General features: G+C 33.9%; 3 protein-coding genes across 3 annotated transcripts; 1 reads left to right on the top strand and 2 right to left on the bottom strand.

Annotated features, from left to right (window-relative positions):
• The first annotated feature begins 8,308 nt into the window (after window positions 1-8,308).
• LOC104088195 (probable calcium-binding protein CML46) lies at window positions 8,309-9,126 on the top strand. The gene has a single exon (XM_009592838.4). It carries the CDS (start codon window positions 8,437-8,439, stop codon window positions 9,001-9,003), a length of 567 nt encoding a protein of 188 aa, XP_009591133.1. The 5' UTR covers window positions 8,309-8,436; the 3' UTR covers window positions 9,004-9,126.
• A 9,153-nt stretch (window positions 9,127-18,279) lies between these two features.
• LOC104086872 (uncharacterized) lies at window positions 18,280-18,951 on the bottom strand. Its single transcript, XM_009591215.1, has 2 exons — window positions 18,743-18,951; window positions 18,280-18,700 (listed from the first exon to the last, which is right to left on the bottom strand). Exons 1-2 carry the CDS (start codon window positions 18,949-18,951, stop codon window positions 18,280-18,282), a joined length of 630 nt encoding a protein of 209 aa, XP_009589510.1.
• Window positions 18,952-24,026: 5,075 nt separating this feature from the next.
• Window positions 24,027-26,192, bottom strand: LOC104086871 (expansin-A10-like). The gene is made up of 4 exons (XM_009591214.4): window positions 25,795-26,192; window positions 25,550-25,684; window positions 25,157-25,445; window positions 24,027-24,776 (listed from the first exon to the last, which is right to left on the bottom strand). Exons 2-4 carry the CDS (start codon window positions 25,674-25,676, stop codon window positions 24,470-24,472), a joined length of 723 nt encoding a protein of 240 aa, XP_009589509.1. The 5' UTR covers window positions 25,677-25,684; window positions 25,795-26,192; the 3' UTR covers window positions 24,027-24,469.
• Between the last annotated feature and the right edge of the window lie 216 nt (window positions 26,193-26,408).

Here is a 26,408-nt window from a genome sequence, read left to right as displayed (position 1 = left end):
CATGTGTAGGGCGTATAACTGCTTCTTCAAGTGCAATTTATTTGTCAGCATTTTGGACATGTATAGGCTTTCCAACCTTGTCCAAATGCCACATGCGGTGTCTTCATTAATGATGTTATTTAGCACATCATCTGATAAGTGCAACCTGATTGCACTAGCAGCTCTTTTACCCAAGTCAGCCCAATCCTTATCTTTCATGGTATTAGGCTTTTTGGTATAAGCATCTAGTATCTTGTGTAATCCTTGTTGGATGAGCAGATCCCTCATCCTTCTTTGCCATGTTGAGAAACCGCTATCTCCGTTAAATTTTGCTACCTCGTACTTTACTCCGGACATTTTTGTTTTTCAGCGATTATAGTACTACCGACAATAAATAGTATTTATGTGAACGAGCAGAACCTGTGCTTTGATATCAGTTGTTGGGAATAAACCCCCTACATAAATAATATTTACGGTAATAAAAGCGGAATAATAACGTAGCACCGAGATACGGTAATTAATAAGAATAAAAGAGTGACAACGACATCAAGAATTTTACGTGAAAAAACTTTTTGAATAAGGGAAAAAATCACGGCCTCGAGAGGAGCAACTAATATCACTATAGCAAGGAGTTTTTATACTTTGCAGGTCCGAGTAAAATACTTTAAAGATCACTATAACACTCAAAAAAAATAATCCTCTTTTGATATTCCAACCTCACTACAATATCGCTCACTCTCTATTTTTCTCACATACTATTTTCTTATACCCTGTCTGTGAAACCTTACTCTTTCTTTCTAACTCTCAGATATATTTTTCCTCTGAGATTGGTGTATAGAAATGAGAGCTGAAACTTTCCTTTTATAGTCGAAACCTCACTCTCTAAAGCCTATTATATTTGACAATTTGCACACACTTTTCCGTTTTTTTCTTCAATGTTGACAATTCAACAAAGTTGGCTACCAAACCAAAGAAATTCAACAAAGTTGGCTACCAAACCAAAAAAATTCCTACCAAATCAAAAAAAATTCCTTAAGCACATGCTTGTTACTTTGGCTTTTGAATAAGATGAACCCATCAATTCTGATAATTCAAAGGCATGCTTAATTATTTTGGTTAATAAATGGTTAATAAATGGTAAAGGTGGTTAATTAAGAGTTAAGACCTCATTTCGATTTGCCGATTTGCGAACATTCACGTGCATGCACACAACAAGCTTCTTCACCATCTCCAATTCAATTTATGGTATTTATTGTTGCATTACATGTGAGTTTCAGAGGCGGAGCTAGGATTTGAACCTTATGGATTCGAGATTATAATCCTTTTAAGTTACTGATTTTAAATTAATATTTTGTACATATTCATTAAATTTATTAATACAAATACAGAGTTTGAACAAAAACTACTGGGTTCGACCGAACCCGCAAACAGCATTGTGGCTCCGCCCCTAGTGAGGCTAACTACTAAGAGGAGCGTTTCAACTCTAATATAAGTGTTTTCCCCTTAAATGAACATAATACGAATCTGAATTCGAGTCAATAAACATATATCAAATGATAAGGTTTGAATAGGTTTAAACTCCACAATAAAGAATATTTCCTCCGGTCCATAATAAATGACTTTTTGGCATTTTTATTTTAGTCCAAAATAAGTGTCCTTTTACATAATCAGGAAGAAATTAATTTTATTTTTCTAGAATTTGCCCTTATTTATATATCCCAATGTGTTAAGATAACAATTAATTACAGATAATTTAGTGAATACATCTTTTTTCTCTAAGAATTCATATGTTTTTAATGGATGTGTCAAAGGCTAAAATGTCCCTTATTATGGATCATAGAGAGTATTTATTAAGAAATTTCTTGACGAGGAACCATTTCTTTAATCACATAATCTAGTCCTACTGCATTGTATGTGGGTAGGATTGATATTATTGCAGTATCAATTGTTGAGAATTAATCTTGAGATAGTAAGAGAGTAATAAGGAACTCTACATAAATATTCTTAAGACCTAAAAAAAATTAAAATGAAATTAGCTCTTCTTTTTCTAATTAAGAGCCTGTTTGGATTAGCTAATTGTAAATAGTTGATAAGCTTGTAGTGCTGAAAAGTTTTTTAAGTGCTGAAACTGATTTTTAAAATAAGCATTTACGTGTTTGGATAGAAGTGCTGAAACTGATAATAAGCAGTTGATGTGTTTGATTAAAAAGTGTTGATAAGCTATTCTTTTGTTAAAATGACTAAAATACATTTGAATTTTTTTCAAAAGATTATAAATTAAAATTTTCTTTGTAAAGAAAAGAATTAATAACGAATATGGAATGAAGAGAAAGTCAAGAAATTTCGTTTGGGAAAAGTATTTTGTGAATTAGAAAATATTATTAAGGATAAACTAGTAAATGGTCAAACTAAAAGTGCTTATAAGCTGAAAAATCATAAGTTGGGAGTGACCAACTTATGACTTATGGCTGATTTTAGCTTATAAGCACTTGGCTTATAAGCACTTTGAGTGTTTACCAAACGCATAGATAAGCCAAAAAATGCTTATAAGTCAGTTTCCAGCTTATAAATTTAAAAATGCTTATAAATTTTTTTACAACTCCCGTTTTATTTGGCATTGTACTATTATTTCTATCTAGCAAAAGATCACGATACCTTTCCAAAGTGTTGACTTAGAAATATGCTATTTTTATACGTACCTTTTACTAACATATTTCTCATTCATCTCGTAATGACAAAAAAATATCTCTCTTCTTTTTCAGGTTAATCCTGATTTATTCCTTATATAGCAAAATCTTTTCCATCCAGCAATTCAAATTAGAAGAATATAATAAATAAATACATACTATTATTTTCAGATTCAAGTAGTAATATCTTCAATTTGACTTTTCCTCTTTTTCCAACTTGCAAATTACTCTATCATTTTAGACTTAAACTTTATCCGAGTCAAACTAGGCCTATGTTAAGGGCACGTAGTATTATTTTAACATATAGAGATCAAAACATAAATACGACAGTCTGTCATTAAATTACGCTTTTTTTCAAAAGTCAATTTAGGTCGTAACAAAATAAAAAGGAAAAAAGTAGTAAAATAATCTATTAAAAGGGGTTACTAAAGGTAGTAATAAATGGGAAGCACAACCTGAAGACCCAGAAATAATCGGATCTGAAACCTTTCTTACGTTTCCAAACTCTTTATATATAGCCATTTCGTAGATTTTTAGGATCTCCACTTTACTTACTGTACGCCACGTGCCCACCTTAATAACCCTCTTTACTTCCTCATACTGTCACAAATTACAGACCCATTTTCCACTTAAGATCTATCAATGGGGCGTTCCACTTTCGTTGTGGCTGTTTTTCTCATGCTTTTCTTCTCTCTATCTCATGGTAATTCTTTCTTGTTTCTTGTTTCTTGTTTCTTATCTCTGCTTCTTTTGTATGTGCTACTATTTTCCTTACTTGTTTTGATTTGTGTAGGGATCGGCAGAAAAATGATCGCTTCTTCTTCCCATGGCGACACCCATAGAGTTTTACTTGAGGTTTGTTTCCCTTCTTTCACTTTAATTTTCGTTTTTAGTCCCTGAATATTGACAAATGTTTATTTTGGTCCTTCTACTATCTGATTGAGCAATTTTATCTTTCAAGTAATTGAAATGTGCTTAGTGAAATATTACAAGGATTAAAAATAGAATTTACCAAATAACTGAAGGATGAAATGTGCAATTGATTTTTCATTTTTGAGTCATATTCTATATTTCTTTCCAACTCCGCTTACATGCACAGTTGATCTCACATCCATATAGGAAATTGATGTTAGTAAGTTGAACATCAGTGTAAAAAAGGTTTAATGAACTTTTTTCAATGCAATCTTTGGAAGTGCACACTAAAATACGTTTGAATATACGTTACCATCTCAAAAAAAAATAAAAAAAATTACGTTTGAATATAGCAGAATAGAAGGTAGTATTCATATAAATGATTTGGAATTGAAACACAGTCGATGGTCTATGCTAGTTTCGTTAATCTTTACAGGCTTTTATCACTTTTAGTCCGTGTCAGAAACTATTTACGTTCGATAGCCGAAAAAATATATAAAATTATTATAATTTTTATATATATCATACAGTTTTTCGGCTATCATTTTAATAACAGTTGTATAATGTCATTTTCTCTATCTTTCTTTATTAGTTGGGTCTAAAAAGAAGAGCATTTTCTTTTGGATATTAACAATTACAGGAGAAATCAAGTGCAACATATGACCTGGACTATATAGATGCTGGGCCAAACTTCAATTCTCACGGTGGTATTTCTGCTTCTCCTCCTCCCCAACGAGCAGCACCTCCTCAAGACTTGAACTGATTGCTCTTTTTTCAACTTTGCTAAGTTTTTCTCTTAGATCTGTTGATGAGACTTGTAGAAAGTTGGGCTTTCTTAATTGGGCTTTAAATTTGTAGTGCTTTCTTTTCCTCTGGTCCATTTTCAGTTCATGTAATGACAAAATGTTTTGCTTGTTGTGTTCTCCTTGTTCCGTACAATATCGTTCGCCATTTACCAACCCTTGTTTCTATAACCAAACATATCTACTTTTATTTTGGGCCAAGACAACTTAAATCTAAATGAGAAGTCCAACATCTATGACCCACTCTGGCGAGGAAGAACCGGGGAAGTGCAAAAACATCCATTCTTAAGGCTGTTGTTTAGGGATTAACCGGTACTTATTTTGTCATGAAAATTAGAACTACAAATTTTAATTTCAGAATGATTTAGGATATTTTGGTCACGAAAAATTGAACTGAAATTTAGGACACATGACTAATTCCTAAATAACAGCTTTGGAGTGACTACTTTGTGTCATTTCTACCTCTGGCGACAGTCTCGGCCCAATAATCAAATTATGAAGAATCATCTTAAAAATGAAGAGTTTAAATGGATACAAAAGATTCATATAGTAGATAAATAAGCCATATTCTTTCTTATTTATTTTAGTCAGGTATGCATAAATAAGTATTTTGTTGATTAGGTGGCTAATCCTAAATAAGCTTAGTTGCAAATAAAAGATGTTCATTAGTTTCTTAATCTAGTACTAGTAATTTTTTTGATCATATGAAAAGTGTTTTTATAATACATTCATCTATTTTATTATTTACATATGTAGATTTTTACTTTAATGTCTCAAAATTGTCTTTATCAAAGTATTAATAGGTCAGCATAGGTGGTAGGGGAAGGGGGGGGGGGGGAGGGAAGAGAGAGGAAACCGTAGGTCGCCGGCCAAGTGGCGACGTCGCTAATTTTAAAAATAATTAAATTCTTTTTTTCATTTTTGAAAGATCAGTATCAGCATAGGTGGAGCCCAGGAGAATTGCTTCCTTTTTTTTAAAAGGAATCGGATAGTGAACCAATAGATCCCCTAAATCCTCCACGTCACAAATATTCACCAATTCCAGTAAAATAACCCTTTTACTTCCACTTATTTAGAGTAATACCGTTCCTGCTCCTTTCTATCTATTTTTTTCTTTTTATTTCTTGGCTCTCTCCCCCTTTCCCTGGTAATTAATTGCTCTAGAATCTTATTAGCGTAAGTAATTCAAAATTCATTTGAACTTTCGGAGATAGTCCAATTTAACATTATTTTTTCTAATTTGCTTGGGAAGATAAAACATAGAAGAGGGATTTACAAGGAAATTCATGATGTTGTAAATTTTCTCTAGTCCATCTCTTGCTGCCCAAGAGAATTTACGAGGATTATTACTACGTATGTGAAACTGAAGGAAGAACACGTTACTAGGAGGAATCCAAAAAAGAAAAATAAGCTAGAAAGAGGACATACACAACTAGAGTTGCAATCTTGCAGATATTGAATGAGGCAATGGAAAAGCGGAATATTACCCAATGAAATGTCAACACGGCAAAATAATTTTAAATCGGATGCATATTGTAGTTGAACCAATCACTTCCAAGTTTGTTCTACGATGTCTTCAATCAACGTGTGAACTCTAAATATCGAGTTATATGTTCTAAGGGTGTCGAAGACGTACAATTTCCAACATCGACTGCATAGAAGTATCCAATCGGGATTCATAGCGAAGAAGTTTAAATTTTTTTTCTAATGACAGGTTTTGCAATAAAGTTTTTCCTTGTAGCCAGTCTTCTAAGTTGATTTAAAATATGGATTTGGGATGTCTAGGATATGTAAAGTAAATACCAAATCTCATTCCTTAAGTTTCAATACTCATTACTCTCCAATGAAACAAAAAAGGAAACAATGGGGCTTAAAGAAAATGCATCCCCAAATACCCAAATTTAACATAATTTATTTATTTTTCTTTTTTTCAAGATCAATAGGTCAGCATAAATGGAGTCCGAGAAAATTGCGTTATTTAAGGAATCGGATAGTGGACCCATAGTTTCCCTAAATGCAACACGTAACAAATATTCACCAATTCCAGTAAAATAACCCTTTAACTTCCCATTTATTTACACTCATTTTTACAGTCGTACCATTCCTGTTCTCTCTATCTAACTAATTTTCTTTCCTTGGCTCTCCTCATGACTCCATCTATACTTAGCATTATTTTTTTTCCGGTAAGTAATTGCTCTGGAATCTTATTAACGTAAGTAAGTAATTCAAAATTCATTCGAACTTTCAGAGGTAGTCCAATTTAATATTATTTTTTCTAATTTTTCTTAAAATATTCATTTGAGCCTTCTAACTTGATTCAAAATATGATGTCTATGGAAAAGATTATATGTAAAGTAAAAACAAATCTCATTCCTTAAGTTTCAAAGAAATCCTCTCGATCCAATGAAACAAAAAAGGAAACAGTGAGTAGTGAGTTCGACAAGAGTGGATTGCTCTAGTTGTAAGCACCCCCACTTTCAATCAAGAGGTTGTAAGTTCGAAAGAGTTCTTGGAGGGAGGGAGCCGAGGGTCTATCGGAAACAGTCTCTCTACCTCAGGGTAGGGATAAGGTCTGCGTACACACTACCCTTCCCAGACTGCACTAGTGATATTATACTGTGTTGTTGTTGTTGTTGTTGTTGTTGCTGAGGAGTCAAAAATAAAATGCACCGTCCAATACCTACTTCCATTGATTTATTTTTGGCCAATTCGTTTGGCGAAAAGGAAAAAGAAATTAAAAATGCTATTGATTTATCAATTAAAGAATAGACCTACTGCTTGGCTGAAATTAGTTGTCTCTTGTTGACTTCATTCTTTGTTAGAACAATAAATATGAAACGTCACGGATTTCTATTTCCTGGGGTTTAATAGCAGCAAGTTGTCTATTCCCTCAGATTTTTTTAAAAAAATAATAATAAAGAGAAAAAGTTTCAATAAATAGATAAGAAATTTAGCCTTGCCGCTTGCCGTACCTTTACTTTCAGAAAAAAGAAAAGGAAAATCATGAAGAAAGTAGCACATGACTTTTACTTTCCGTGTATTTCACGATGAACCACTTGGTCAAGTTTGGAATTCCTTCATGCAGAAATAGATTGAATTGGTGTACCAATTATTTTCCACTTTGAAGTGTATTAAGAAAGAAGATATAGCATGGAAAAAGCAGTGAATTCCTTAGTGCCCGGCTGCTAAGTACTTTCAATCAACCTTTAACCAAAAAAAAAAAAAAAAATTTATGTGCGAAAGAACCTGAATAAAATGTCAGAAAGAAGAATCTCTAATTGGTTAAAAATAACTTTTTCCTCTTCGAGGGCATAAAGAGTTATTCTTTTAATAAGCAAATAAAATTTTAATTGGATTTACTAATTGAATGGAAACACAAAAGTGGCGGATTTCTCTCTCATCTTTGTTAGGTTTTATCTTATCGATTATTTTTTTTTGTTATATTAGGAGAGCTTGTTGAATTTAGTGAAATATATACTAAGTATCTTTTAAAATAATGTTATTAACACGCCTAAGCTTGAACGATTATTGTGCTTTTCCAACTAAGTATACTACCAAAATCAATGAGGAAACTCCAGGGTACCTTCCTTCTTATAATGGTCAACTAAAAGAGGCTTTTTTCGTCACTGAAAGAGGCTTAATTTGAGGCAAAAGCAACCACAAACTGACAACATGATTTTTTTTTAAAAACGGCCAGCCTGCCCCACCATATTTCCAACAAAGAGGCAAATGACTCTTCACAGTAAGAAATTATGAAACTTCTTTGACACTTCCATTGGGTGGAATTGAAGACCAAATCTTGATTATTTTTGGTCATCTTTTCCCACGAACTCATAAACTGCACCCACTAAGCACCTTCCTCTTGAAATTTCAAACTTAATTCAACCTCCTTAGTTTAATTCCCTCTTTGTATATATATTTCCGTTGTACCTTCCCCCATTCTCATCAACAACAAAACAACAAACTCTCTTTTCCTCATATTTTCTATCTGCATGCAAGAATATCACCCTCCTTTCACCATAACATAAAGAAGTTCCAATTAACATACAATTAAAATGGCAGCTCCTAGTTATTTGAATCGCTTCCCAATCAAGAAGTTCCCTGTAACTACAATTCCTGTGCCTTTGCTAATTCATGGCTTCGTGGGCTTCTTCTTTCTGTATATAATCTTTGACTGTGCAAGAAGATTTTTCAGTTTTTTGTCTTTTGCTAAATCCAAAGTTGATGGTGAAAAGGAAAAAACCTACCAAAAGCTGACATCTTTTAGTGAGAAAGTAGTTGATGGAAGCCTATGCAGGGAAGAAGTTGAGTTAATTATGGCTAATTTGGGAATTTTTGTCCATCCTGAAGGTGTAAAGATTCAAGAGAGGTTGGATTCTAGTGACATTTTTGACCTATTTGGAGAGGAACTAGAAGCTAAAGAGCAAGATGTTAAAGAAGCTTTTGGTGTCTTTGATGAGAACAAAGATGGATTTATTGATGAATGGGATTTGCAGAGAGTTCTGTGCGCTTTGGGATTAAAGCAAGCTGCAGACTTGGAAAATTGCAAGAAGATGATCATGGCTTTCGATGAAAATGGAGATGGCAGAATTGATTTCCAGGAATTTATCAAACTGATTTAAATAATTTAAATATCATCTCATTGTAGAAAAAAAATAGAAGCAAAAAATTAGATGAACATAAACATTTTGTAACATTACATTCTTTAATTTATCTGATTCACCTTTGCTTATGATGATCATCAATTTGGCTCAAATTATCTGCTTCTGTTGTAATGTTTTGGATTATAATCTTGTCATTGACCAAAAAAATATAACTCTTAGATTCAAATAATTAAATTTGTGTGATAATGGGTTAAACATAGTAGCTTTTGTTTGTTTGGCTTGTTGCTTCTTACTATGATGACTGTTGGGACATGATGTCCAACAAGCAGTTTTTTTGTATACTGTACATATGTTTCAATTGGTAATAAAGTTAATTAGTTACCAAAAAAAATAATTTTTTCAGATGTGACTTTCGAAAGTGTGATTAGCGTCGAATAGATTTGGTAGGAAAGTAATAACAGCATGTAATAACTATTTCAAAAAGTATGAGCAATAATGTAGCATAACAATGAATAATAATAAATGATATTCAAGTAAATAAGAGGAGTGATTCACCCAATAAAAGAACTAGTCGGTTGTTCCACCTGACAATGATGAGTGACAGACAAATCCTTGAATGATCGAATTATTCTAGGATCTGATGCAAAAGTATAGAATAATATAGATAAGAATCTTGATGAAAAGTTAGTGTTTGTATCTTAGCAAAAGAGAGAATCTTTTGTCAAAGGTTATTCTTCCAAAATGAATATTCATCAGCGATGCTCGACTTCGACCATTATCAACACCTCGACTATGGCTCTCGTCGACTCTTCGGCTATAGGTCTTGCTGCTTCTGGCTCCACCTCGACCGACGACGGCTCGAGAACTCTTTCTTTAGTGTTATCTTATCTTAAATATTCTAAGATAGATTTTGACCTAAACAGACATGATGTCACTGATTAAAATATATAGTTGCACTGTCCTAGGGACACTTGAGAAGACTATTGATGAAGTATACTAGGTCGCTGTAGAAATGGGACAATAACATGGAAGAAGCAACCTTATTGTGGTATTTTAGATTTATGCTAGATTAGTTGACTTATTTTGCTTATCGAGAATCATCGATTAAGGTTTCTATCAAATTTTATTATCAGATAACTAGTATATATCCTACCTTAGACAAATTTATCTATAATATTCTAATCATAAAAATAAATATGTAATTTATATTGCCTTATTATGCGACTTCTAATATTTTACATGTCCTATCTCTTTTTTCGTTAATTTCCCAAGTTAGATTGATTTTTACTTAGAGTTTAGATAGTAAACTCTTGAGCATTCTGGAGAGGTAATTTGTGGCAATTCTCAACAATAATAATACATATAGAAAGTAATTGAGAACAGAGGTTGTGCCTTAAACATAAACAAGAAGTATGTTAGTACTACTATTGCCTTGTAAACTTATATCAAAATTCTAGGTAGCCATACAACACTAGGCCCAAGCAAGACCCAAAAGCCCCATGTCTTTCTTGGTCAGACCAATCCAACCGATAATTTCTCACAAATCTTTCTGAATTGGAAGAGGAAGCAGAACCATAATAAAACTTTTCTTTCTCTTTATAGATAACTAATTCTTTTTCAAATTCTCCTTCTAATTCATATTTCCCGGTGGATTTAGGATCTCTGAGGTCCCACGAAGGTTCGACTAGTAGCACTTTGCCAGAGGCCAATTCGGGTGATATTACTAGCACTCAAGTTTTGAGTGATATCACTGCTCTTTTTTATCAACGAATGAAAATGGGAGAGAATGAATACGAGAATGCAGAGTTCTGCCTAGCGGTTTTAGTTGTGTGAGTATTTCTCTAATTTGCATCACAGGACATATAAATTATAGTAATAGTGTTAGTAAGATAATACTCTCATTTCTTCCCAAACGACTGAATAATGGGTCCAATATCCAATCTTATTAGTAATGGGGCTCTTCCCTAACAACATTGTGAAAGAAAACGCTATTTCTAATCTAATTAATTCTGGATCCGTTTTCTACACACTTATTAATAGGTGACTCTATTTTCAGCAGCGCTAGATTAAAGATTTCCATGCTAATTTCTAGTAATATTCATGTTGGGCTTGATGGCGGCTCAATGATATTTGTGGCCTAAAGCCAAACTTCAATAGGGGCCCTAAGATTTTTGTTGTAGAAGAAAACTCATAATTTTATTTGAAATTTATTTTTCTAGCTTTTTGAGATGCGAAATTATTAATAATTTGTTTGTAATCGATTTCTTCTAATAATTCTTTTTTAATTGATAATATAGCTAATCCACTTAATCTATCTTGAGACATTGTTGATCTTAAGTAAGATTTTATTAATTTTAATTTCGAAAAACTTCTTTCCGCTGAGGCAACTATTACAGGAATTGTTAACATTATTCTATAAGCAATATAAGCATTTGGAAAAGAATCAAGTCTTTTTATATGATTAAGTATATCGATTAGATTATCATCTTCTACGTGTATTATTTTCCTTAAAACTTTTAATTCATAAAATAAGTCTAAACCATCAATATCAGAGTTACTATTATGTTTTAAAGAACATTCAAGGTTAAAACAATTTTTATTTAAGTTCTCATCATCTAGAGATCTCAATGTTTTGCCACTAAATAGGAAACCAAAAATATTTTCATACGCTTCAAATTGCTCAAATCTACTTTGAAGTAAAAAAAATAGCTTGGTCTACTATGTATAAGAAGTAATCAACTCTAAAAGATTCTTCAAGAGATTTTGTAATTTCATTATCAACGTTCTCATCAAATTGTTTCTTTCTATATATTACACGTTTATTACGAAATTCAGGTTCTATATTCAACTCATATGCAATTTCCTTAGTAGAAATAATGGCAGTTGCAAATCCTTCTTCTCTATATTTTTTGAAAAAAGAAATCAAACCCCTAAGTTGATCTATGGCAACATCAATATGCATATCTTTTGATTGTAAATGTTTGCTAACTGAATTAACTGCAAATAGTATATCATACCAAATAGTCATACCCAGTAAAAACTCAAAATTTTCAAACTCATAAGTTGCTAAACAACTAGCTTCACTTTTAGTTTCTGGATCCTCACTAACTTCTACTAATTTCAATAAAGCATTTCTTATTTGTGAAGTTTGAAATCGTATTGCTTTAATACTTTCAATTCGACTTTCCCAACGCGTTTGTGATAATGATTTAAGAGTTAGGCTAGGTACATTATCTTTTAAAATTTTCCATCGCTTAGTAGAAAAAGAAAATAGTAAATATATACGTTGTACTACTCCAAAAAATGATATAGCTTTGGTACAAGAATTAGCCATATCACAAAGTACCCCATATGGTTTATAAAATGATCTAGGATTTATGTCGAGCAGTCTTTTTTGCACTCCTTGGTGTTTTCCCTTCATATTGGATCCATTATCATATCCTTATCCTCTTAAATTATCAATATCAAGTCCAATACTTTTTATCTCATCTACAATAACTTTAAAAAGACATTTTCCAATTGTATCATCAACTTTTAAAAATTCTAAAAAATATTCAGTAATTTTTACTGGAGTTACAGTGATGTCGACACTCCGTAATATAAAAGACATTTGTTCTTGATGACTTGCATCTGGAGTGCAATCAAGTATGATTGAAAAGTACTTTGTTTCTATAATTTTGTCAATAATTTTATTCTTAATTTCACTAGCTAATAAATTTATCAATTCATTTTGTATATTATGTCCAAGGTAATGATTATGGATTTCATCATGCTTAATTCGGCGAACATGTTCCTGCATGATTGGATCAAATTCTGCAATCATTTCAATTAGACTCAAAAAAATTCCGTTACTTTCTTGATAGATCTTTTCATTTTTTCCCCTAAATGCCAAATTATTTTTTCTAAGAGTTTTTATCACAACAATAATTCTTGATAATACATTTTTCCAATACTCTCTATCTCTATTGATTTGTTCTTGAATATCTTTATCAATTGTTTTACTTTTGTGCAGTCTCATTTCTAAATCAATCCATGCACCCATATTAATAATATGCTCTTTTGATGTTTCATGATCTTTGAGCTTAGCACTTATATTTCTCCAATCATTATTATCATCACTAGCTAATTTACTGCTACAAAAGCTAGAAGCCGTATTAAACAACTTACAACAAAAATAAAATACCCCAAATCTTTAGAGTAAACTAACCATCTTCTTTCATGTCTTTCTCCATTAGCCAATTTCTGAATATAATTTGTAGTAGAAAAATGTCTAAAGAATTTATCCTTTGAAAAATCTATGTTAGTAATTTTAATTGGCCCCTTTTCTACTAATAGATCTCTCAATTTTGTATCTATACTAGTCCATTGACTAGGATCATATATGTTTCTGAGAGTATAATTATCCAACTTATTTAGAACTTCTTGTTTTTCTTGAGGATATATGTTAGGTTTCTCGACAACTTCTCCTCCTTCCTCTTCTTCTTGAATTTTATTATTGTCTATCTCAATTATATTAGTGATTTGTTCATCTATCATAAAATCTTTCACATTTTCTGATTTAGAATTTTTACTATTCGCTACAAATTTATCAAGTGCTCCTTTTTGGGATTGTACTAGAGTTTCAATCCTTTTCCTTTTTTGACGTTTTGAACATCCGGATTCATATTTTCTAGTTGACATATTAAAACTCTAATAAATAACTAAAAAGAAAATATATACTTACAAAGAAAATATATCCAAAAAAATCAAAAAGTAGATGCAAATAATAAAATATAGAACGGTCAAACCTGATTCAACAAGACAACAAATAGATAATTTGATAAGCTTTTGCTACTTCACAATTCTTGATGTAAGGCCAAAATAATTGAGAGCAAATCAAACAGATGGTACTTGTGTATGTCACGACCCAAAATTCCCTCCGTAGGATGTCGTGATGGCACCTAATCTCTAAAACTAGGTAAGCCTAACAATGCGGAATAATAATAAATATCTGAAATAAATAAACTACAATTCAAACAATTTCAACTCCCAAAACCCGGTAGAAATAAATTACAAGCTTCTAAGAATTTATTCTCAATGTCTCTATATATCAAGGTCTAAATAAAATATAAGGAAGCAACATAAAATGATAGAAGGGGACTCCGGAGTCTGCGGACACTAGCAGATATATCTCGAAGTCTCCGTACGCAGGTAACTCACTGACGTCTAGGCTGGTAAGATATACCTGGATCTGCATAAAAAGATATGCAGAAGTGTAGTATGAGTACACCACAGCGGTACCCAATAAGTGCCAAGCCTAACCTCGGTAGAGTAGTGACGAGGTCAGGTGAGGCCCTACTGGAATATAATAATGGCATGGTAAAATGTTTAACAATATAGTAAAATAAAATGACATTGGAAATGAATCGAATAGTATGTCACATTTAATGACACCAAATAATTTCAAATAATATCTCGTGGAATCAAAACAGAATTTCCTTCAACTTTATGAAAATCACAATAATTAATCGAAGGCAACTATGGCCATAAATCAATATCAACAAGCGCACTACCGAGGTACCGCCTCGTAGTCCCAAATTATAAATAATTTCACAATATCTCATTTTCTTATATCACCGCGGGAGCCTTCACGATTTATTTAAAGAAAATATTTTTTCCGAAATAGTATCCCGCGTTTTAGCCACCCTTATCACACTGCATGACTTCTAGTAGTCACCCCTACTAGCCACGCATATCAAGCCACCCTTATCTCACCGCATGTGTTTCAATACCCAGACCTTATACCACCGTATGCGTATTAATATAACAATATATCACAATTTACACCTCAAGTGCCCAATATTTCATTTTTTTTACCATAAATCAACAACAATATTTTACAATAATAAAGAGCTCACGGCTCATGCCAGAATAATCCAACAATAATATTTTTTCCACAATAAAGAGCTCACGGCTCCATCACAATGAGTACCAAAAAAATCTTACGAAAATATTCAAGAATAAATAATTCAGAAAAATAATATTTCAAATTTTTAATATGTTGCTTCAGTATCAAATTTAAAAATATCAAATACTTCGTATTAATAATATTTAATTTAAAGAAAATCAACCTTCAATAATGCACAGTATAAAAGAAACCAAGTTTCAATTAAACAGGTAAAATAATTAGCAGAAAAAGGTCAAACAAATTTAAAATATATATATCTCAGATCAATGATGAAGAATATAACAAGATAAAATAATTTAATAAATGCGCAACAATGATCTACACAATTTAAAAATATAATCTTTCACATTTAGCCCGTGTACACACTCGTCACCTCGTGTACACGACTTTCAACACATTTCAATAATCACATTAATATCAATTCTTGGAGAAATTTCCCCCACACAAGTTTGGACAAGTCACTTTCCTCGACTTGCTCCAATTTAACTAAGTATTATACTTTTTCCTCGATTTTTCGACTCCGATCGACTCGTATCTAATCATAATTAATTCGATACAGTCAACGCAAAATTATAGAAATCAATTTCATAAGAAAATATTACATTTTTCAATGAAATCTGAAATTAGCTCAAAAATTGCCAGTGGGGCCCATATCTCGGAATCCGACGAAACTTACAAAATCCGATAACACATTCAATTACGAGTCCAACCATACCAGTTTCACTCAAATCCGACTCCGGATCGACACCGAAATCTCAAAAATTCGTTTCTATGATATTTCTAGAATTTCCTAAATTTCAATCTCAAAACACTAATTAAATGGTGAAAACAATGATATATTCGTGTATATTGACCAAATCCAAGTTAGAATCACTTACCCAAATATTTTTCCTTGAAAATATATCAAAATCGTCTCTCCTCAAGCTCCAATTCGTCAAAAAGACAAATGGGATGAAGTCCCCTATTTTTATAACTTACAGATTTGTCAGGGAGCTCGATTTTGTCAGGGAGCTCGATTTATCAGGGAGCTCGATTTTGTCAGGGAGCTCGATTTTGACAGGGAGCTCGATTTGTCAGGGAGCTCGATTTTGTCGGGAGCTCGATTTTGACAGGAAGCTCGATTTTGTCAGGGAGCTCGATTTTGACAAGGAGTTCGATTTTATCAGGGAGCTCGATTTTGTCAGGGAGCTCGATTTTGTCAGGGAGCTCGATTTTGACAAGGAGTTCGATTTTATCAGGGAGCTCGATTTTGTCAGGGAGCTCGATTTTGTCAGGCAGCCCGATTTTGACAGGCAGCCCGATTTTGACAGCATTTCCAACAGAAAAATTGCAGCAGCTTTTGCAGCAGCTAAGTCCCACTTTTTAACCATCCGAAACTCACTCGAGGCCCTCGGGACCTCAATCCAATACACCAACAAGTCCTAAAACATCATACGAACTTATTTGAAACCTCAAATCACATCAAACAATACTAAAATCATGAATCACACATAAATTCAAGCCTAATGAACTTTGAAACTTTCAATTTCTACAAACAACACCGGAACCTATCAAATCAAGTCTGATTGACCTCAAATTTTGTACGCAAGTCATAAATGACATAACGGAGCTATGAAAATTTTTAGAATCGGATTTCGACCCCGATATCAAAAAGTCAACCTCTCGATCAAACTTCCCAAAAATTCAACTTTCGGCATTTCAAGCCTAATTCCACTACGGACTTCCAAATAAAATTTCGATTACGCTTCTAAGTCCAAAATCACCATACGGAGCTGTTGGAATCATAAAAATTCTATTTCAGGGTCATTTGCACATAATTCGATATCCGGTCACTATTTGAACTTAAACTTTAAATTTTTCATCAAAATTCCATATCTCGGGCTAGGGACCTCGGAATTTGATTCCGGGCATACGCGTAAGTCTCAATTCACGATACGGACCTACCAGAACTGTCAAAACACTGATCCGAGTCTGTTTGCTCAATATATTGTATTGACCAAAGTCAACTCAGTTGTCTTTTAAACATCTAATTCACATTTTAATCCATTTTTCATCTGAAAACTTTCCGCAAAATTTTACGGACTGTGCACGCAAGTCGAGGAATAATAAATAGTACTTTTTGAGGTCTTAGAACACATAATTAATTATTAAATTTAAAGATAATATTTTGGGTCATCACAGTATAGTTGTGTTCTGGTATTTTATTTTGAGGTAGTAACAGAATGAGATTGGAATTTTAGAATATAAAGTCTAGAAAAGCTTTGTAGAGAGAAAGATAAAAAAAGATAAAGAATATGGACCCATTTATAATAATAATGGTAGACAAATGATACAACATAGTGGGATGTTCAGTTGTTCACGCGTGGGGCTTGAATTCCCAAAATAGATTCCATTACCGATTGTTCTCCAACGTCCTTTCCTTGAAACTTAATATTTTTTTTTCTTTTCAAATACTTGATATTATTAAATGAATAGACAAATACATTAAAAATCAGAAAATTTTGGGCCCTTACAAATAAGGGCCCTAGGCAACTGCTTTACTTGCTTGACCATTAGGCTGGCCCTGTTGATATGGTGGCAGTAATATTGGAAGTCTCTCCTCTATGGAAGTACCCTAATGGGAGGATATATTTGTCAAAAATTATTTAACTCCTCTAATACATTCGGATCAATCAATAGCTTAGGCAAGAGTTATATCGTATGAGCGTCATCACATAAAAATAACAAATTTATCAAAATAATAAATGTTATGATATTCTCACTGTAAAAATAAAAACACTGATACTTATGTTAAAGATAGTAGATCGAGTAAGGAACACTATTTTTATAACTTTTTGAAGGTGTGGTATGCATTATTATATCATCACTAGATACATCATTTAAAATGTTTTGCTATTAATATATAATACTAGATCGTTATGTAAAAGAATATAGAATGCAAAGTAAATAAATATTAAACTAGATGAGTGTTTAAAGAAGAATTTAAAAATAGTAAAATATGTGTGGATAGATCTATTAACGTTATTCATTGTCATCGCACTAAAAATAATTCACGTAGCTGAACATATATGATGATGAACTTGAAATCTAGTAATTATGATTATAGAGCAAAAACAAGTAAATTGAAACAGTAATATGAAGTTGTAATAACCAAGATTAAATCATTTTTTTTTGTAAGCAAAGATTTTATTTACCAAATAATATTTACAAAACAGAAGAAAGATATAGCAAATACACGCTGGACATACAATCCCAGGTGTATCGACTTCACTATCCTACCTTAACTACCGGGGTATAGCTCTAATACTAGCATACATCGGTTAAACATACGGGTAGTGATCTAACTTTTACAAACGTCTCGCTAGCTTCTGCTTCAGTTCTCCTCTACAGTGTATTTCTTGAACAATAGCTCTGATCAACACTGCTGCATTTCTACTCTTAGCTTGAAAGATTCTCAGGTTTCTCTCCTGCCATATGTGATATATGGATCCTGCTAAGCTCATTTTGTAGACTTTAGCTGTTGCATTCTTTTCCCTATAGTATGTGATTGCCCATTCTATCTCCTGTTGCCAGCTCATAGGTAATCTTCGTATGCCTTGCCATTGTAACAGTGCTCTCCATACTTGCGCAGAAAAGGTACAATTGAAGAACAAATGATTAGTGTTCTCTATTGTAGCATCGCATAAAGAGCAGCTCATATCTTCTAAGCATCCCCACTTTGCTAGCCTCTCCTTTGTAAGCAGTCTACCCCAAGCTGCCAGATACATACTGAAAATTCACTTTTGAGGGGCAGCATTGTTACATACTAACCTTCTCCAGTTGATCTTCTGAAAGTCACCCCTTAACTTCAAGTATATGTCTTTAATGGAAAACTTCTCAATTCTTTGTACCTCTTCCTCAGTCCAGCCGAGTGCCTTAAAGTATTTTTCTGCCTTCAGTATCTTTTGTACTATCCAAGAGGCCTGCTTTGGTTGAGCTCCCCACATTGTGCCTTGTTTCCCATATAGATTTGAACCCATTGTATCCACATCTTGTATTTCTTCTTACATAAGTTCCACAAGGGTTTACATATAGCTGTCGTGTTCTATTGATCACATCAAGAATGTTAAGACCTCCTGCTGATCTAGGAAAGCATAGTTTATCCCATGCAATCAATGCCTTTTTTGATAGCTCTACACCTCATGTCCACAAAAATCTTCTGCATACAGATTCAATCAGCTGGGTGATCTTCTTTGGTAGTGCAAAGATCTGAGACCAGTAGACTTGGATGGAGAACATAATACTCTTGATCAATTGGACTCTCCCAGCATACGATAGGAACCTTGTAGTCCATGATTGGATCCTCCCTAGCATCTTATCAATCAGAGGTTTACATTGTGCTATTGATACTCATTTAGTGCTAAGGGGTACCCCTAAGTATTTGATAGGAAGTGAGCCTTGCGAGAAGCTTAGCAAGTGTAGTATCTGTTGCTGAGTTTAACTACTTACACTTTCAAAATATATAGAACTTTTTTCTGCATTAGCCACCAGACCAGATTCTCGAGAAAACTCCTGAAAATGAGCATATAACATATGTACTGAGATTGTGTCTCCTCTACAAAACAAAAGAAGGTCGTCAGCAAAGCTTAATTTTACAATGTACATCTTAGAGAATTTTGGGTGATAGTTGAAGTCGGGGTTCTTTCTTAGCTGCTTCAAGAGCCTTGTAAAGTATTCCATTGCCAGAACAAATAAGAAAGGTGAGAGGGGTTCTCCTTGTCTCAATCCTTTCTTAGCTGGAAAAGGAGCATTTGGATGTCCATTGATTATTATGGAATATGACATAGTCCTGATACATCTCATGATCCACTCTACAAATTTAGCTGGAAATTGTAGGCATACTAAAATCTGTTCCAGGTAATCCCATTCTAGTGAGTCATAAGCTTTTTTCATGTCTATTTTTAGCATGCATCTTGGTGACACTCCCTTCCTACCATATCCTTTGACCAATTTATGGCTTAAGATAATGTTGTCATTAATCAATCTACCAAGAACAAATACAGACTGATTTTATCCATTATCCAGTCCATAACTTTTTGCAGCCTCTTAGTAAGTACCTTTCACATGATTTTGTATAGCAATGTATAGCAAGAGATTGGTCTGTACTATCTGATCTTTTAAGGATTAGCCACTTTTGGGATAAGGGTGACAGTAGTGCAATTTATAGCTTGGTACAAAGTTGTTTTGGAGAAGAATTCCTGGACTGCATCAGTAACTTCAGTTCCTATGACAGTCCAAGCTTTTTTTAAAGAATATGACATTAAACCCATCACATCCAGGTGCTTTATGATCAATAATATCTTTTAAACCTATATTTTCCCATTTGTTATAGGGGCAATCAGTTGCAGCTGTTGATCTCTAGTCAATACTGAACCATCCCTCGTGATAATTGGATTGATTGCAGGTAGTATTTCTGAAGTTGAGCCTAATAATTGCTTATAGAATCCAATTACCTCTCCTTCAATGTCCTCATCTGTTTGTAGAACCTCCCCATTACTACTAATGAGGCTCTTTATCTTCTTTTGGGCATTTCTTTGCTTCAAGCTTGCAAAATATTAAGCAGAATTAGTATCCCCAGCTTTAGCCATTGAACTCGAGATTTCTGTTTCAATATGCTTTCTTCAATGTTCACCCATTTTTCCAACTGTAGTTTTATCTCCTTTTCTGCTGCAATCATATTCTCGGTTGCCTGGTTCTCCCATTTGTTTTTGTAGTTCAAAGAGCTGCTGCCTGCATATTTTCACCCTATCTCTCACTCCATTATATTCAATTTTATTCAAAACCTACATTGCATGCTTTACCTTTTTGAGTTTGATCTAGACTGCTTTCATAAGTTGAAGTTATTGAAGTTTCTGATCTCCCAATCTTGAACAGGACTACTAATTTCTCTATCAGTTACATTGCTTATTGCATTATAATCTTCTATAGATATCCATGGATCATGGATACCACTGTGCCAGCTTCTCAACTCACTCCAAAATGACTTCCTTTCATCCACTGTATGAAGCCCATACACAGCTGTGAGAGTAAATCTTATATTCAGAGATTTGATAGCAACTAAGGTATGTATGCATTGACTAGACATTCATAATAGATTGCAGTCGATATCTTTACCTTCCCATAGTAATAGAATTTTACCTCTATTACTATGTATGTAGTTGGCTTTCCAGCACCAGCCAGGAGCTATTTTATTTATAATCTGCACTATATTGCACTTTTTACTTTATGCTCTAAGATAGCCATTAGACTTACTTTATTCTTCTTAATAAACAACTACATCTCTTTTTGCTTATAGACTTTGTTTAGGCCCCGAACATTCCAAGTAACTAACTTCATACTCGTATAAAGAGTGTTTGAGAGACGTACTTCCACTACATAACTACATTGTCCCCTTCCTGCTGCTGCACTTGGATTTGCCAAATCTGATTTTGCTTCATTCAGTAAGGTAAAATCATTGGCTGTACTGAGCATGTGTATATCTTGTACGCCTTTTTGGGATTCTTCAGCAGCTGATTTTCCTTTAACTCTGTGCCATTCATCACCTTGTCTATCTGCTAATTCCCTTGATTTCGTAGCTTGAGGATCATTGGCTTTCTCCATCCCTTTTTCTTCATTGGTTCTAGCTAGTTGCACTTCTTTCCCAATAACTATTGTCTTTTGTTGTCATTCTTGCTTATGCTCCTGACTCTTTGGTCTAGGCTTTGGTACTCGATGTTCATCACTAGTGCATTTATGCCCTATTTGAATGCATTTAGAGAAAAATATTGGTATCCAATCATAAACGACTGCCTGCGTGAATTCTCTTCCATTTGGATCAGCAACCTTTATGGACTTTGGCAGCTCTCTTATAACATCAACCTCAACTAGAACTCTTGCATATGAAATTCTATCAACTTGTGATGTATATTCATCTGCATATATTGACACACCCAACCTACTACTAATTCTGCTTAATGATTTGGCTCCCCAACAATTCAAAGGTAGGTTTGGGAACTTTACTCATACTGGAACAGTTTGGAGGACCTCTTTGTTAAAGTCAAAATCAGCAGTCCAAACTTTCACTATAACATGCTTATTGTTCATCATGTGAGGGCTAGAGTAACAGAACCTCATCCTTATCATCTATACTATGAAATTTGACAATGAAGTACCCATCGCTATGGAAATATACCTTAGGCTTTGCTGCAAAATTCCATTGTGAAGTGATGAACTTTTCCATAGATGCAATAGTAGGGGATTCACCCAGATTATAGCTTGTCTCCATTTTTGAGTCTCTTGTTCTATTTCCTCTTTGCAGAGTTGAACTATTGTCTCTCCATTCCTAATTGTTGGTGCTATGAAGCTCAAGGGCATTCCCTTTGCTGCTAGTCTGTTCCCAGTGAATAAATTTGTCCACTTCTTCTGTCCTGTCACCTCTATATTGTTCTGATTTTGCTGTTGATTAACAGTATCCCCAATTACTAGCTCATTTTTACTATTTTTAGGGCTTGCATTTTTCAATTTATCAGCAGCACCAGCAGTATTGCTTTGCACTTTTTCCCCCTCACCCATACCCTTGGGTGTGATCTTAGGGATTTCACTGATCTCAATAGCCCTAGGGCTTGTTCTAGCTGAATTGCCTCCATTTTCATATTCCCCCTTAGTTGAAGAAGCGTGATTGACTGGCTGATTCGGTGTGATAGGCATCGCCTCTCTGCTCAGAATCAGCCACTGTTCCATTGAAATGTTCCCAACTTCCGGTGATTTGGTACCCATATTCCGACCTGTGGCTTCCCCTATGTTACCAGCTATCATAGCAGTCTTAGTTGCGTTCCTCGCCGGCCATCCTCTCGCCATTTCTGGCAGCTGTGCACGTTAGTAACACACTATCTTGCGCCGAGAGAGAAGAGCATTTTAAAGATTAAATCATTATAGTCTTACTTATTACATGTTCTATATATTATACAAACGACTTATCCTCTTTGGTTGCTTCGTCTAAAAAGGAGAGAATACTCATAAGAATTTTCTATGACATTAGCTCGAGCAAATAATTTGCTACCAAATTGAGGTCAAGCTCAATATCAATTTACTTGATTATACAAAAATCAAATCAAGCCAAGATAAGTATTCTGGACTCGATTAGATTGCTGCCCCCAGCCCCTCACCACCTTATAAGAGATATGATTTGTGCTAAAAAGGCATTGACTTTTGACTCTTCCAAGGTTGTATATTTGTATGTGAATTGTGAATAGAGCTACATTTCGTAACGGTGAAAGACTTGATTTAGTTAATCCAATTTCCTCTTATACTGAAGTCTATATTCTTTTTTAGGAATAACATAATTTCTTTTGGTAGGTAAATTTTGTTTCGTTATTATGACAGGTTGAGAACAGTGCCCACTTTGTTCAACTTGGAAAAGTTAGAGGACCATTATTATTAATGTGTTTTCTTCTATTTCAACTTCCTCTACATTTCTCACCCTCACCCTCGGTAGAGAAAAGGAAAAAAATTAAAACCCCACTGTAAGTAACTAGACCAGCCGCTGCACATACGATTAGTATATGTTTTTAAAAGGAACATAATTTTTTTAGTCTTTACTGATATAATTAATTTTCTTTCATAACTTTTTTTTATTTACTCATTAGCGAAAGGAGCAACGACTTTTTAACCTTATGTTTCTCATTCCAAACTATCAATATAAAAATTTATCTTCGCCGGGTATTCTCTTCAAACACTATGAGCTATGATCCTATGACATATAGCTCAACTAGCATCTCTTTGCTAAACTTCTTCCTATTTTAAAATTGTGAGAAGGGATAGAAGTAAATAAAGAAAATGAACAGTAAGAATCCATATATCAGACTTTAATTTGCCTAGATTGAAGTTATTTGTTATTTAATTTGTTTGAGATTGGGGCATAATTATTGTTATAGTTATAATCAAACTTTCCCATATCAACACAACCAAAAAATAAAGAAGAAAAATAGGCCATAACCAAAAAAGAAAGAAGAAAAATACACCATAACCTTTAAGAAATTGTAAGGTGGAGAGATTGCCCTTTACAAGACATTACACCTAATACAACTTGGAGTTTCTTTTTATTATAGTACTAGCATTTGTCCTTACAAACAAATAGTCTAGACAATTGGTACATACATATACTCAGCATAATTAGTGCTTAGCTCTTTTACAGTAAAAAAGGTAGATATGTTTTTTCTATGCACACAATATTGTAATGCTATTACTATAAAGTTGGGCAGTAAAAGCTCACAACCGCCTCTCCCTAAACGTCAATAACCACCCCAAAAAAAAGTAGGCCGCATCAATTCCTTTTCTTCCACAATTGAATGGCCAAGCAAAAAGTGCAAATTGCGCTTTTCCCAGATTTTTTTTCTTTCTTAAATTATGGTGAGTAAAAGCCCTCAAATTAAGGCCAACTCTTGGAATAATATTTAAATTAAATATATAGTAAGCACTATACTTTAAAAATTTTAATATTTTTGCAAAAGATTTTGGGTTCTAACGGAACTGGCCTCCAGTAAATGTCTGGCCAAAGGACCAGGAATGAGGAGCTGCATTATAAGAAACAACAGTGCGACCATCACTTGTGGTGACTTTGAAGGACAAGCTTTGGCCATTGAGGTAAGCGTTGTTCTGCCAATTTTGGCCCCAATTTCTTGACATTGGTTGCCACTGAGTTCTTGAACCCTTGATGTACAATGATCGTACATCTCCTGCACCCCCAACATTGGTCACAAGTACCAAGTTGAAGTAAGAATGCCCATTGATCGTAAATCTAATTCCTCCCCTTCTTCTGCAAGGTACCCTGCAATAGATGTACATACTCAAGAAAATTAATTAAGCTTAGCTCCTCCCTGTAAACGATGCACGTATTCAAGAAATTTAAGATTAGTACTCCCTCTAACCTAATTTTCCTTTTAATCTGACCTAAAAGAATAATTCGTACGGTGAAAAGGATAAAAAGGACACGGACCACAATAAAAATGCCAAAAAATCACTTATTATGCACCATAGAGAGTATCTTAATTTTATCTTTCGTTATGCTCTTGAGGACGTCCATATGGACGTCATTAGAAAATGACGATAATTCGTATGGTGAAAAGGGTAAATTTGGACTTTTTCCCGATCAACAATGACACTTTCCGGTCTATTCAGTATACTGTATACATAGTAGTATTGAATTACCTTCGGTAGGCAACAGGAACGATGCCAGATCTATATTGAGCAATGCGCAAGTAGACAGGCTCAGAGAGATCAAAATGGTGATTTGGAGGGTCACACCAACCACCTGGTGGGCAGAAATTTGTGGCTGTGACAGTAATGGTTCCCGGCAAGCAGTACTGTCGAGCATTCACACACCTTAGCTGAAAACATGCTCCACAACTCAAACCATTGTTGAACAACGCCGTGCTCAACGCAGCAGTGTTCGTCCCATAGCCTGAGCTGTATAGATTTCCATATCCACAAGCCCCACCTGTGAAAATTTCAGAGCATTTTAGAATTATACCTACTATATGACTAAGGATAAAAAAACCTAAGCTTAAATCTGATAGTGTAAAAATTCTTCCATTATCGTACCCATAGTTCCAGAAGCATCGCCTCCACCGTAAAAAGTTGCGTGTGCATTGATCCAGCCACCATAATAGCCATGAACAGATTGAAACATGAGGGAAATTCCCATAAACAGAAGTATTAAAATAGCCATTATTTAACCTGCAGGGGAGGGAATGACAGTTTAGTGCTAATGAAATTAGTGATCTACTTAATTATATGCTAGAAAAGTTGAAAGAGAAATAAAACAAGAAGATGGAAAAATGACTCACGAGTATGTGTTTGCTTGACTTAAAAGAAAAGTGAGGTAATGAAGGGAAGATATCTGCACTCGTGGAGAATAAATAGAGGAACTAAACGGGTGGTTTGGGACTTAAAATCAAAGGTCCAATATTAAATTAAGCTGACCAACTGCCAAGTTCCTTACTGTAGCTTGGGACCATAAAATTGTAAAACTGACCAGTACTATTTTAATACTATATGGTAATTAAAATTGAAAATATAGAAGTTTTGTTTTCTCCGGAAAGGAAAGCCGCGTGGTATAGAAGTAGTCCATTCAGGAATGAGGTCGACAGTAGACTAGTACAATTGTGATTGGTTATGGCTAATTGCTCTCTATAGAATAGGGCTACATAGCATTACTAACTTTTAAAGAAGATGGAAAACAACTGGGAACCATATCACTAACCGGCTTCATCTCTTATCAGATTCGTTAATCCTGTTTTAAGATGTAATTACCAGATTTTTGCATTTAATTGTGTGACTAATTATCATAGAGTAAATTGGTGAAAATCATGAGATACGAGGGTTCAAATTCCAGTATTTGACAAAAATATCTCCGGTCCATTTTATTTGAGTTTTTGGCCTCTTTTTGTTTGGTCCATAA

The sequence above is a fragment of the Nicotiana tomentosiformis genome, chromosome 2 (assembly GCF_000390325.3).
Source record: "Nicotiana tomentosiformis chromosome 2, ASM39032v3, whole genome shotgun sequence".
Lineage (NCBI taxonomy): Eukaryota > Viridiplantae > Streptophyta > Magnoliopsida > Solanales > Solanaceae > Nicotiana > Nicotiana tomentosiformis.
The sequence above is the reverse complement of the archived record's forward strand: the minus strand, read 5'-3'. Positions and strand labels throughout refer to the sequence as shown.